The sequence below is a fragment of the Pelodiscus sinensis genome, chromosome 23 (genome assembly GCF_049634645.1).
Source record: "Pelodiscus sinensis isolate JC-2024 chromosome 23, ASM4963464v1, whole genome shotgun sequence".
NCBI classification, from domain to species: Eukaryota; Metazoa; Chordata; order Testudines; family Trionychidae; genus Pelodiscus; species Pelodiscus sinensis.
The window spans coordinates 10260196-10272738 of NC_134733.1; the positions used below are offsets into that span (position 1 = coordinate 10260196).

Genomic DNA, 12543 nt, shown 5'->3' on the forward strand with positions numbered 1-12543 from the left:
CCTTTTCCATGCCTCTGGTAGTGTAAAGGAGTCTTAAAGTGGATGAAAATGTAATTTATCCTCTCTCTTTAAGGCCCCTTACACTTCCCGAGATGTATCAAGGAGCTGTTGTGCAAATGAGAATAAAGCCTGAAGAACTTTCCCTCTTCTGTTTTGTACAGGGCGAATAAGCTGGCTTTGCAAACGTATCAGGCTGAGATGACTAAACTGGAAGATGAAGTCTATAGAGAAGCAGAAGAGAATGCTCTGCTGAAAGAGGCTCTAGAGAGGACACAGTCCCAGCTGAATCAGGAGAAAAGGTTGAACAGAGCCATTAAATTGCAAAAGGTAATGATCAAGGAACAAAAGTCATGACAGGGTTTCCATGAACCTGGTAACTAACCATCCTCTTCTCCCACTGTGTGTGGGACAGTAACCTAAATGTTTGGCAGGCTGACTTTGGATAGGTGCTGCTTGGAAACAGCATCAGTAAGGCAGACACAGATGAAAGAGGAGAGTGCTCACTGCAGAGTCTGAGACCCCACGCTGCAATCCAATGCCAGGGAACAAGATGCTGCAAGTTTTGTCTTGGGGTGTGGAGGTGGGAGGGAGCTAATCACAAACAGCAAGTAGGAAGGGCCCCTGTGTGTCTTTTTATGGCATAAGAATGGCCATACTGGGTCAAATCAATGGTCTATCTAGCTCTGTATCCTGTCTTCCGACAATGGCCAATGCCAGGTGCCCCAGGTGCCTATCACCTTAGTGTGTATCCAAGAATAGAACTAGCTGTCAAAAATAGTAATGTACTTTCTATTTTTCCCTTGATTTCTCTAATCCATTTGTGTAGTATAATGAGCTTGGAGCTCTATAGCTCTAAAAGGGCTAAGTGGTTGTATCCAGACCTTCATGTTTAGTTGATGTGTTGGGTCTTCATCCAAATGTCCCTTAGAAGGGTGAAGTGCATGTGGGGTACAAGCAAAGACAATTCACATTTGAAGGAAATATTAAGATGAAACTATAACTGTCAGCAGTTAGCTGCTTTTTTCATTGCAGCTTGATGTTGGCTATGGGGTATGTGAGTAACTAAGTCCACTTTGCCAGTTTTATCAAACTGGGAGTCATATTTAGTTCTGATGTGTCTCAGCTATATTTTCGATAGGATGTCCAAGGCAAGATTTGCAGTAGGATGTTATTTTACTGGTATTTCCACCCAGAGCCATTTAGAGGAACTGGAGAAGAGAAGTGAAAAGTTGTCATCGTGTTGCGTCTGTTCACAAAAAGACAGAGCCAGGAAGGTATGAATATGTCTGAACATTTGCTCATAGTAGCAAGATCAGTATAATCATTTTGCCTGACTTATAAAGTATGGACTTTAGTCCATCTAATAATTCATTTCTGTGTTATAACTCCCGTGAATGAAAAGACTGAACTGGCCCAGCAATATCAATGGAGAACTGTGAATAAGGCAATAGTAACATTAATGACAGTGATACAAAGAACTCAAAGTAGAAACCCTATTATACAGACTGGAAAACTGAGGCACAGAGAGGTTAACTCATTCCAGATCATCTAGCCAGCCTGAAGCAGGAACAGACTGTCTCTCCTGATTTCCAGTCCCTCGTTCCAACCAACAGACTATAGCGAAGTAGGGGAAAGCCAATGCTGTGACAGCAGGAGGGAAGCAGAAATGAATTGTGCCGGGGAGAAAATGCACACAGCAGGAGCCTGGGGGGAAACTGGGAGAGGCTGCCAAAGAATGGGGGAGCATGTATTGAATCACCTTAATTAACCTATACATTCTGTGCTTAATTAACTCATACATTCTGTGCTTAATTAACCCATTGATTATAACTCTCCTTTTATAGAACCTGGATAAAGATTTCAAAAGTGCTTGTGTCCCACTAATAGCCAAATGAGATTTATTTTGCTTAGGCCCTTTAAAAAAAAATCGCATCCTCCACTTCTGTAGGAGACATTCTTGAATCATGATCTACCTTCTCTGAGGCCGAGGGGATTTATTTGTAAATCACACTCCGTTTACGGAATCTAGAGGTCCCCATATCTCTACTTGAAACAGAATTGTGAAACATCTGCTGTGTTCTTATGAAAATACCTTGTCTAGAGGGGTTCGATGATCTTTCTGTTGTGGATGTGGCCACACCATTTGCTTTAAGCATCTATAAACATAAGCAGTGTTCCCTGTAAGCTGAACACCTGGGCGGCCACTTAGGAGAGGGTCAAATGCCACCCCGCTGATTAGCAGTGTGCCCAGATTGCCCACAGCCAGCAGCATATGTTTCTGTTGGCAGTGCACATTTGCACATGCCTTGGTGCACATAACAAAATGTGTTCTGCACATGGATGGAAAAAATTGAGCAAACATTGAACATAAGGTATTATATTTTACTTTTTGTCAGGTAGGAAATATTATTATGTTGATATACCCTAGAGGGGAATCACTCTGATAAGTGGTGCTTTAGAACTTTTATTATATTTGTAATTTGTTTTAAAGATCCATCTCCTGGAGTCATTTGATTACCTGAGATTTTCAGCATTCATTTTTATTAAAAAAAAAAAAAAAAATCTCTGGCCCTCATAGTGACAGAGAAAAGCCTTAAAACATGATCCCCAAAGGCTCAAAATTTCGAAGGCCAAAGAATAAAAAGAACCGAAAGTGTATTATCTTTTCAGTTCTCATGATTTCTTTAAGACAATGGCCTCAGTATAGGAGCCTGACTCATGATTTTTGAATGCTTGGGATTGGCAGGCCTCAGAATTTGTCGTCACAGACTGCACCCTCACAATCACCCTCCTTTCACTGTGGGACACTGGTTTTAGTTCGCCTAGGGCAAGGATATATGGAGGGTATCTCAAGGCAGGGCTATGAACCAGTAACTGGTAATCTTCTTTACTGATCTACACCCACCTTCTCTCCACAGCTCACTGAAATCGTTAACATTTCCTAGGCAGTCCATGCGGATGGAACAAGATAATTTCTTTGTGATTTGTTGATTATTGTTTAGTTACTATACAGCTCCATGTAAGCTTGTGGTGTTGCACAAATAATATCTAGCAGTCTCCTGTGGGGGGAGGAAAAGAAGCTAGTACATTTTATCTGTACTAACAAGCAGATGTTTCAAAAAGTAGGATCCAGCACCACATTCCCTAGATCAGATAGTAAGGATTATAAAGGGTAAGTCACGCATAACAAATCTGATTAACTTCCTTGAGGAAATGAGAATGAGAGCTGACAGGAGAGAGGCAGCAGACGTCAGCTACTAGGAGTTCAAGAGGGTTTAAACGCCGCACCACCAAGGGAGAGAAGTACTGGGCATAAGATTAGTAATTACAGCATTAATGATGAAAAATGGCACAGTGACACTGGTTAGAGGAGAGGTGATGAGTGATGCAGGGATTGTCCTAACCTCCTAATCACACTCCTGAGAAAAGAACTTGCAGTTGGGTGTACTGATTTTCAGACCAATTGCACCTGGAAGGAAAACCAGGACCTAAATGAGCAGAGCTTATTCAGGAGAGAGAGAAGAGAGTGAAGAAGCAGGGAAAGGGATTCCAACTGATAGTCACGTGCAGTGTGTTCACGAAAAGGAAGTGGTGACAATAGTGAAGAAAATATTTCTAAAATACTTCACCTCCCTCTCTCCTACTTCCTTTGGCTCTGTACAATCACCTGGATCATCTTATAAAGTTGTGCCCCAGTATCCAGGCCGTTCAGACTGCAGTCTAGTTGGCATTTGAGGAGGTCACCAAAGACAAGTTAGCAGCATGCAGTGGGACTGGCATTCTCCTACAGTCTCAGCACTGCAATAAACAGGAGTATAGGTCATCGAGATTAAAGTGCAATGGCAGAGCTGTGTGGGGCTGCTCATGGCGTGTCAAAGGACAGAAGATAATTGTCCCCTCTCTGATGAGGCGTGGGAGTGCTGTGTCCAATTCAGGGCACCACACTTGAGGAAAGATGTGGACAAATCAGGAGAGAGCCCAGAGGAGAGCAACAAAAATGATAAATGATGTAGAAAACCCAACCTTTGCAGAACAATTAAAGTGGTCAAGTTTAGTCCTGAGAAAAGAAGACTGAGGAGGAACCTGATAACAAGCTTTGACTCTATTAAGGGCTGTTGTGAAACAGATGGTGATCAGTTGTTCTTCGTGTCCAGTGAAAGCAGGACAAGAAGTAATGGGCTTAATCTGCAGCCAGGATGGCTAAATTAGATATTAGGGCCAAACTTTATAATTGTCAGAGTAGTTAAGCTCTGGAATAGGCTTCCAAGAGAAGTTGTGGAGTCCTCATGATTGGAGGTTTTTAAGATCAGGTTGGACAAACACCTGTCAGGGATGGTCTAGCACAGTGTTTCTGAACGTGTTCCGTGAAATCACTTTCAGAAACACATTAACTGGCTGCCCCAATTTATTTATTCACTGGCTCCATGGCCACGGAGCCTCGCGGCTCCCATTGGCTCCGTTTCGTCCTTTGCAGCCAAAGGGAGCCGCGGGAAGCGGCGTGGGCTGGGCCACCGCTCCCCACGACTCCCCTTGACTGCAAAGGACGAACTGGAGCCAATGGAAGCCATGAGGCTCCTTGGCTGCAGCGCCAGTAAATAAACAAACCGGGGCAGCTAGTTAATGTGTTTCTGAAAGTGATTTCACAGAACACGTTACGAAACACTGGTCTAGCAGGTTTACAACGCAGGGGCTGGAGTCTGGACTTGATAACTTCTTGAAGTCCCTTTCAGCCCAGCATTTCTTTGCTAGTGTGGTTTAACCCAGCTCTCTCGATAGCTCATTGTTTCAAGGATTAAAATGAATTGTTAAAAATGGCGCTTAAAGTTTGGTTCTGAGAGTCATAGTTTGGCATTGTAAGCAGTTTTCTTAAGCAGCTTCCATACGCTAAACTGGGGCGTGTCTCATCCAGGCTGGCCATCTGTGAGCCGCACCAACGCGGCGCAGGCATTGTGTACATTTGCACCACTGCACCTGCTTTTACTGCTGCCTGGTACACGCTAGCAGTCTATACTACCAAGTTTACCGGTTGGTTTAAAGCTGCATTGATTGCATAAGACTGATGTGATGAACACTTATGAGCATGAGAAGGACAGGAAAGATCAGGCTCACATTGTACTCCACAATGTTGTCCCATCTAAGAACCATTTTTAATCTTTCTGTCTCACAGCCTGGACCCAAAACGAAATCATTCCCCGAAAAACTGAAGACAACAGACCATGTGATAGAAACATGTAAGAGGAGAACACTCAGTAACACCACCCCATAGGCATTTCTCCTGCAAAATCCTGTGCTAGGAATTTGCCAACTACTGTTTGGGTTAGACCTGTTATTGTATTGTTCTGCTGAGAACCCATTTAGCCCTTTGTAAATACATGAAATGCTGCAGTATGTATTAAATTACATAGGATTTCTTTTTCTTAAATTTGTTGCATTATGTACTGTATTGTATTTTTGCCATTATCAGAAGTGTACAGAAAATGGTCATTTTAATACAAACTGATATATAAATTCAGAAGTGTGTATTTTTCATTTTATAAATAGCCCTTTTAAATAATCTCAAACTCCTAAACCAGGGGTCTCAACTCAATTGATTTTAGAGCTAATGCCAGTCCCCAAATCCTCATAGCAGGCCAACGGGCACCCTCTCATACAGAGTCTGAAGAGGAGTGTCTCCACAATTCCCCCCGCCCCCCACATGTCTCCTGGCCCCACCTACTGACCCCCGCACTACCCCGGCATGCATTCTCCAGCCCCACCTGCTGCCCTGGGCGATTAAAATCTCCCCCCCCCCCCCCCCCCCGCTTTCAAGGAGCCTCCACCATCACTATTGATAGTGCAGCAGGGCTAGAGCTTCTAGCTGCTAGCTATGAACCACTACCAGCACGTCCCTGTGGCCCATGGGAGGTATGTGCAGATCCATCCTGTCCATAGGACAGTTCAGTCCCCCAGGCACCATGTTTATGGATGGGATGGTCATCCATACTCATATTAGACTACAGGTTAGATGCTCCGCCACCATTTCCCAATCCAGCCCACAAGGGGGCTCTCTGCTTCCCATCACTGCAAAGAAGCAGAGCGACCAGCCACGGAGTAAAACCCACCAACCCCTGCACCAGAGACTGAAGCCAATGAGGTCAACATGGAGCAGCAGCAGAGCACAGCAGAGGCTGCTGCATCGCTCTGCTTCCCCTCAGCTCTCGCCGCTGTCACCCCCCACCAGGCCCACCCCAGTAATCCCTGAGGTCACATCCCTCAGGGGAGGAGGCCTGAGGGAAGAAGGGATGTGATGGGGGGGGGGGGGGAAGAGGGTGTAGCAGGGGTGAGAATTAGAGGAAGGGTCCAGATCATTCCCAGTCCCCCTCCCAGGACTGTAGGGACTCACATGCCACCAGCAGTGTGCAGGCTGGATTGTGGATCTGCGCAGGCCACTGATGGCCTCCAGGCCGTGTGTTTGAGACCCTTGTCCTAAGGTCTGTTTAGGTTACATTTTGTTACGCTGTTGTCACTCACCTGGGTCCTGACACAACCCTAAATCCCAGTAGATCTATAGTTGGGTTCCAGCATGAAGGATGTAAAGGAAACTGAACCACCAGGTTCTGGCTGCTAAATTGCAGCATTGTATAAATGTGACGGCACAGAACTGTTTTGGGTGTGTTGTGCATGTAACTGAGTGGCTGAGTATATGTAATTACAGCCAAATAAAAGAACCCTGTTAATTAGGGATGTGAATAGTTAACCGGTGAACCGATATGCCTAACCCTTAACAGGTGAGACTTACCCATTCTGGTTAACCGGTGGGGAATGGAGCAACTCCCTGCCCGCCATGGGCAGAGACGCTGCACTGGTTGGAGCAGCCCCTGTCTGCAGTGAGCCTGGCCTGGTTTGTGTTCCCCCTCTGCCCCTACCCCTGGAGCAGTAGGTGTGCTGCAGGCAGACGTACTCCAGCCAGCTGGAGCAACCTCTGTCTATAAAGGAGGAGCCACTCCAGCCTGGCCGTGGGGAGGGAGCCAGCCCACCTGGGCTGGAGCAGGCCCCCTGCCCAACCTATTTTAATTGGTTAACTGGTTAAACATTACATTTAACCAGTTAACCAGTTAAATGGGATTTTACATCCCTACTGTTCATTGACTCCAGTGAAGACAGAACAGCAAGGGCTCAGCTGTCTGTTACTCCGATCAGATGTATTATTACTATAGCATTTTTGGAAATTAAAGGCTATTTTCCTTTGCACAATCTTGCTAAGCAGTGAGGCAAACGTTCGCCTATTCACTGCTGGGGCTCTGCCATAAGCAAGTGGTTCTGGTACACACTGTACCATAATCATTTTCCCTTTATTGTATTCTGAACAGCTTGCATAAACCCTTTCCGCAATGGGTAATCTGGAGTCTAGGTTGTATAGATAAAATCTTGCTATATTGCAAATGGTCTACATTGGGCATTAGCAAACTGGCTCATTAATGCTAAAGTGTGCCATGTGTGGACATGCTGTTTGAGTCTCACTGCTAATGCTATGTCTGGGACAATAGTGAGTAGCCAGTAGCTCTTTTCTAATGCAGACCTTTTGGTTTAGTTCCTAACACACGAAGTCAAGTCTGTCTCTCTTTATGACTTGGCCTATTTTTCTTTGATAATATGCAATGTGCTTCCATCGGTACAATGTCCTGAGTTTATTTTGGGATGATACATGACCTCGTGTGCCCATTTTATTTTAACGTTTTGCTATGACTCTGTCCATCTGTTCTGTTTGAACCTTTGCAGCAGTTCTTTCTTGAGGGTTTTTTGGCATCGTTATTTTGCAGTCCTCATATATTGCCCTTCCTCTTGCCCTATAACATTAGCTAATTTCTATAGCTGTAGTACCCTTGAATAATCTGGTTTTGGCTTTGGCTATTGCTTCAGTATTGTCTCAAGGATTTGAAAACTCTCATCTGTCTCTTGCTTGCAATACATACAATTTTCTGGTCAGTCACTAGTAAGGTAAGCTACCATGTGCTCCATTACTTCATATGCTTTTTTCCCTTTCATATTCTTATCCATTGCTTTCCCCATTGCTGTAGATGTAACTTTGCTACAAGTGGGGTACTTCTAAGTCATCTCAGAATCTTGAGCATAATTCTTTTAATCTCCAAAGGGCAGTCACTCAGTGACTGCATAAAGAGTAATTCATGGCTTATAGTCAGTTCCAGACTCTTAATAGTCTAATTAAATGATTCTCAAGCAAATACAGATTGAACCTCTCTAGTCCGGCATCCTTGGGAACTGACCAGTGCCGAACCAGAGAATTTGCCAAACTACAGGAAGTCAACATTGTCTAACTGCATTACCAACACTGCTACTGATCCCTGGGCTCTTAGAAGACATTTAGGGGTAAATTAAAGCTAATGGCAGCACAGAACACTGAGAGCCAGGACTGGTGGCTGTGAACAAGTTTTATGGGACCACAGGAAACTTGGCCACACCCATGATAAGTGGACATCCAGCTAACTAAAATCAAGCCAGACCATAGATGTTGTTGGACCAGAGACTGCTAGACTAGAGAAGTTCAAGCTTTACAATGTTTAGCAGTTTTTTTTGTCTGTGTCTAATTTCCTTATGTCAGTCAAGGTAGTATCAAAACAACAGGTCGTCACTGATCATCGGACTTTTGTTTGAGTATGTGTTCTAGATGTTTCAAGACATTTTGCCACATAGGGAAACTGAAGGTTACACCATTGCTGCAAAGTTCTGACGATATCAACAATCACTAGCTTTGCCTTGAGTGTTCAACATGTGTTGCCTAAAGTCTAGTAACTTCAAACAGTCTGAGAAGTTGAGGAAGCAAGCTCTGCAACTTGATGCATTACTGTTCTTCGGAAATTGTTAAAAATCTCTAAATAAAATAAATTTGGCCTGATTTTTAGAGATACTGAGCAACACCAGCTTTTGGTAGAAGTTGGTGGGAATACATATGTGCCCAGCACCTTTGAAAAAATCAAAGCTTTTTATTTTTAAAAAGTTTATTTTCACTAGGCTCCCTGTTCTCAAAATTCAGTGCACAGAGCCAATGTGCTACAATAACCAACAGCACACATGGAAATATCGACATCTTTGCGATTCACACTTGCATCAAGTCATTATTCTAATTCTGCATTTGGCATCAGCGCACCTGCTGCTGGAATACTGTGTTCAGTTTTGGTGCCCATCATTCAAGCCGGGAGTAGCTACATTGAAGAGGGCTCAGAAGAGAGTCACACGAATGATAATGGATTAGAAAACGTGCTTTATGGTGAGAAGCAAAGAGCTCAATCTGCTTATTCTAACAAAGAGAAGGTGAAGGGATGACTTCATTACGGTATCAACATGGGAAACAGATATTTTATATCTTCAGTTCTAGGGGAACAAGGTATAACACAGCCCAGTGGTTAGAAGTTGAAGCTAGACAAAATTCAGACAGGCATTAAGATGTACATTTTTGACAGTGAGGATAGTTACCCATTAGAACAAATTTATCAAAGGGTATGATGCATTTTCCATCACTGACAATATTTACATCAAGATTGGCTGTTTTTCTAAGAAATCTGTAGGAATTATTTTGGGGAAGTTCTCTGGAACATGTTAGACAGCTGGTTAGACTAGATGCTCACAGTGTCCCGTCTGCCTTTGAAATCTATGGAACAAGTTCTTCTTTATAGCTTTGGCATATTTGTTTGCTCTGCTAATTTCTTCACCAAAGCTACGTACTTCTGAAAAGTCACTCCACGAATTCCTAAATGTTCTTCAATAATTGCATCTCTAGTACAGTGAACTGCTACTTTAATTCAATATCATTTCCATGCAGTGTAGCCTGGTGGGGCTTTTATGTGTGGGGTTATTTTTCTTAGTGCCAGGCCATTGAAAAGGACACAAAACAGCCACGCTTTTAACTGCTGTTCTCAGTTCTCTCCCACTCATTCAGTCAGGCATCATGTTGAAACCAGGAGGTTTTGACAAGAGACTGGCATTCAAAAATATCTGTTGCAAGTCAGCCAGCTACCATGCTAACGTGTGATATTCTCAAAACAGCTGGTGACGAGCATAAATCACCTTTATCAAAACTCTATTGCCAGAAGACTTAAGACTTTAACCAAAGAAGAATAATTTATAGCCAACAAAAGAAGAATCTGTATCTTGTTGAATGCTCAAAGCGATCATTAAGGGTGATCAATTCAGCTGAACTCAGCCCTGGCCTTGTTTTTACAGGCAGAAACCTCAGCTGTAGCTACCTGCTTACAGCTGCTCAAGTAGTCAGTTTTGCATCAGCAATTAAATTGTGGGTGCATATCTTTTAAAATATACCCCTGAATATAAGACCTCACAATAGGCTCACTCCCACAGGTGACTTCCTTTTTGATTTTCAAGTCATTAAAAAGTTCCTGATGGAGCCATATTGGCCTATTCCTGTTCTTCCCATCTTTCTTTCACATCAGGGTAGTTTGCTGTTTTACAGTTAATATTAATTTAAGATGAGAGTGTACGTGTACCCTTAAATACAGTGTTTCTACCTGCAGTCTTCAAACTTGTCAGTTAATGCTGTCCTGGCCTTAGCTCACACGCAGTGGTGTTTCTGTGCATATAAATATACACACCCCTTTATTTCCCTGACAATCAAAAAGACTCTTTTTGGGGAAGCAGTGGAACTTCTTTTTTTCATATGTGAGCCAGCTCTTCCTGTGTAACACCACTCTGCCAGTGCCATGTTTGGGACATCACAACCACTTTCATGGCAACAGACCAGTGTCACAAACACCATTGCGACTTGACTCGCGAGAAGCGTGGCAGGGGAGAAGCAGGCTGATCAGAATCTGAGCACCAAAGACAATACTGATAGGAGGTGTAACTTGAAGGTCAGCTCACTCCATGGCAGGGAGAGCCCCAGTTAAAGGTTGTATTTTTTTATTGTATAACTAGAGCCCTGCAAATCTCTACTTCATATCCACGGGTATCCACATCTGTGGATGTAGATATCCGTGGCTCATTTTTGCTGATATGGATGTGGCTATAAATTTTGTATCCAGATCCCTGCCAATTTGTAGATATCCATGGATCATTTCTGCAGATGGATATGCAGATACAAATTTTGCATCTGTGCATGGCTCTATTTCTAAAATATTTATCATCTCCCAATCTAATTGATTTCAGTGACAGGGACTTCCCAAATATAGATTTCCTTTAATAGTTTCCCTCTATCAGGGATGATCTAGAGGCACTTTGTCCTGCCATAACAGCAGGGGACTGGACTCGATGACCTCTCGAGGTCCCTTCCAGTTCTAGTATTCTATGATTCTACGATTCTATGAATGGTCTTGATTAGTGAACACTTAATAGGTACATTGATTTGGGGTCTGAATACTAAAATGCAGCAATAATAATGCTTAGCTCTTATAAAATCTACTCTCTTGTGCGATTGCCTGTAAGGTCTACCTATCAAGCATGCTCTTCTTTTGCAGCATTCTGATGTTACTTTGGGTGTGTCTAGACTACTGAGTTTTGTCGACAAAAGTGGACTTTTGTCGACAAAACTATACCAGCGTCTACACTACCGCTGAGTTCTGTCGACATAACGTCGACAGAACTCAGCAGTTTTGTCGACGCTGGTATACCTCATTTTACGAGGCATAACGCCTTCTGTCGACAGAAGGTGTTATTGCCTGTAACATTGCGTCCAGACTACGGAGTTCTGTCGACAAAGCAGCTTGCTTTGTCGACAGAACTCAATGTGTCTGGATGCTCTTTGTCGACGGAAGTTTTGTCAACAGTATCTGTCGACAAAACTTCCGTCGACAAAACGCGGTAGTCTAGACATACCCTTTGTTTGTAATTGTAAGATGTTCAACTATTATAGCAATGCTTGGTAATAAAGAAACCCCAACCTGTTCATCTCTTTCAGAGGCTGGCAGATATTAGTTTGACATCTCTGCACACACCAGCTAATTCATTGTCCCTCCCTGCCTACAACAGCCTCATAATCTCCCAGGGCAGGTATACCATTATTACACACAATATGGTCACAAACACAGCAAGGGAATAGTATACTTGCATATCTATGATACCATCTACATTTTGTGTTAGTCTATAATGTGCTGCGGGACTATTCATTGTTTTTTAAGTTTTTTCCGTTACAGATTAACATGACTACCCCTTTGAAACTTTTGCATATCTATAGCGTCTTCCATTCAAGGGTGTCAACACACACATTCAACCAACACAGATCCTGTCTCTGGCATGGTGGCAGTCAGGAAAATTGCTCTGGTCACTAAAGTTTGCTCCAGAAGGAAACTCCCTCTTTAAAAGGTGGTGCTTGGACTGGGGGCAGGGCTGGATTAAGACATGCTGAGGCCCTAAATTATGTCAAATTTAACATAGTTTAGCAAAAAAGGAACCCATAGCATTACCAGAAAAATGTGTATTATTCTAACGGGACAATGAAAATAGAAATAATAAAGTTTCTAAAGTAATATACTGGTACATAGGTGAGGAGATAACAAAAATGCAGTATTTATTTTTTATTTAGAGGCCCCTCATAAT

The 12543-nt window shown here is 43.1% G+C and overlaps 1 protein-coding gene across 1 annotated transcript in view; it reads left to right on the top strand.

Annotated features, from left to right (window-relative positions):
- Positions 1 to 5505, top strand: part of FHAD1 (forkhead associated phosphopeptide binding domain 1) — a 61078-nt gene extending 55573 nt beyond the window's left edge. The window contains exons 25-27 of the mRNA XM_075906625.1: positions 162 to 327; positions 1194 to 1274; positions 5168 to 5505. Of these exons, the coding sequence (XP_075762740.1) occupies positions 162 to 327; positions 1194 to 1274; positions 5168 to 5266 (346 nt within the window). The 3' untranslated portion in view covers positions 5267 to 5505. The remainder of the gene's footprint in view (positions 1 to 161; positions 328 to 1193; positions 1275 to 5167) is intronic.
- Positions 5506 to 12543: the final 7038 nt, after the last annotated feature.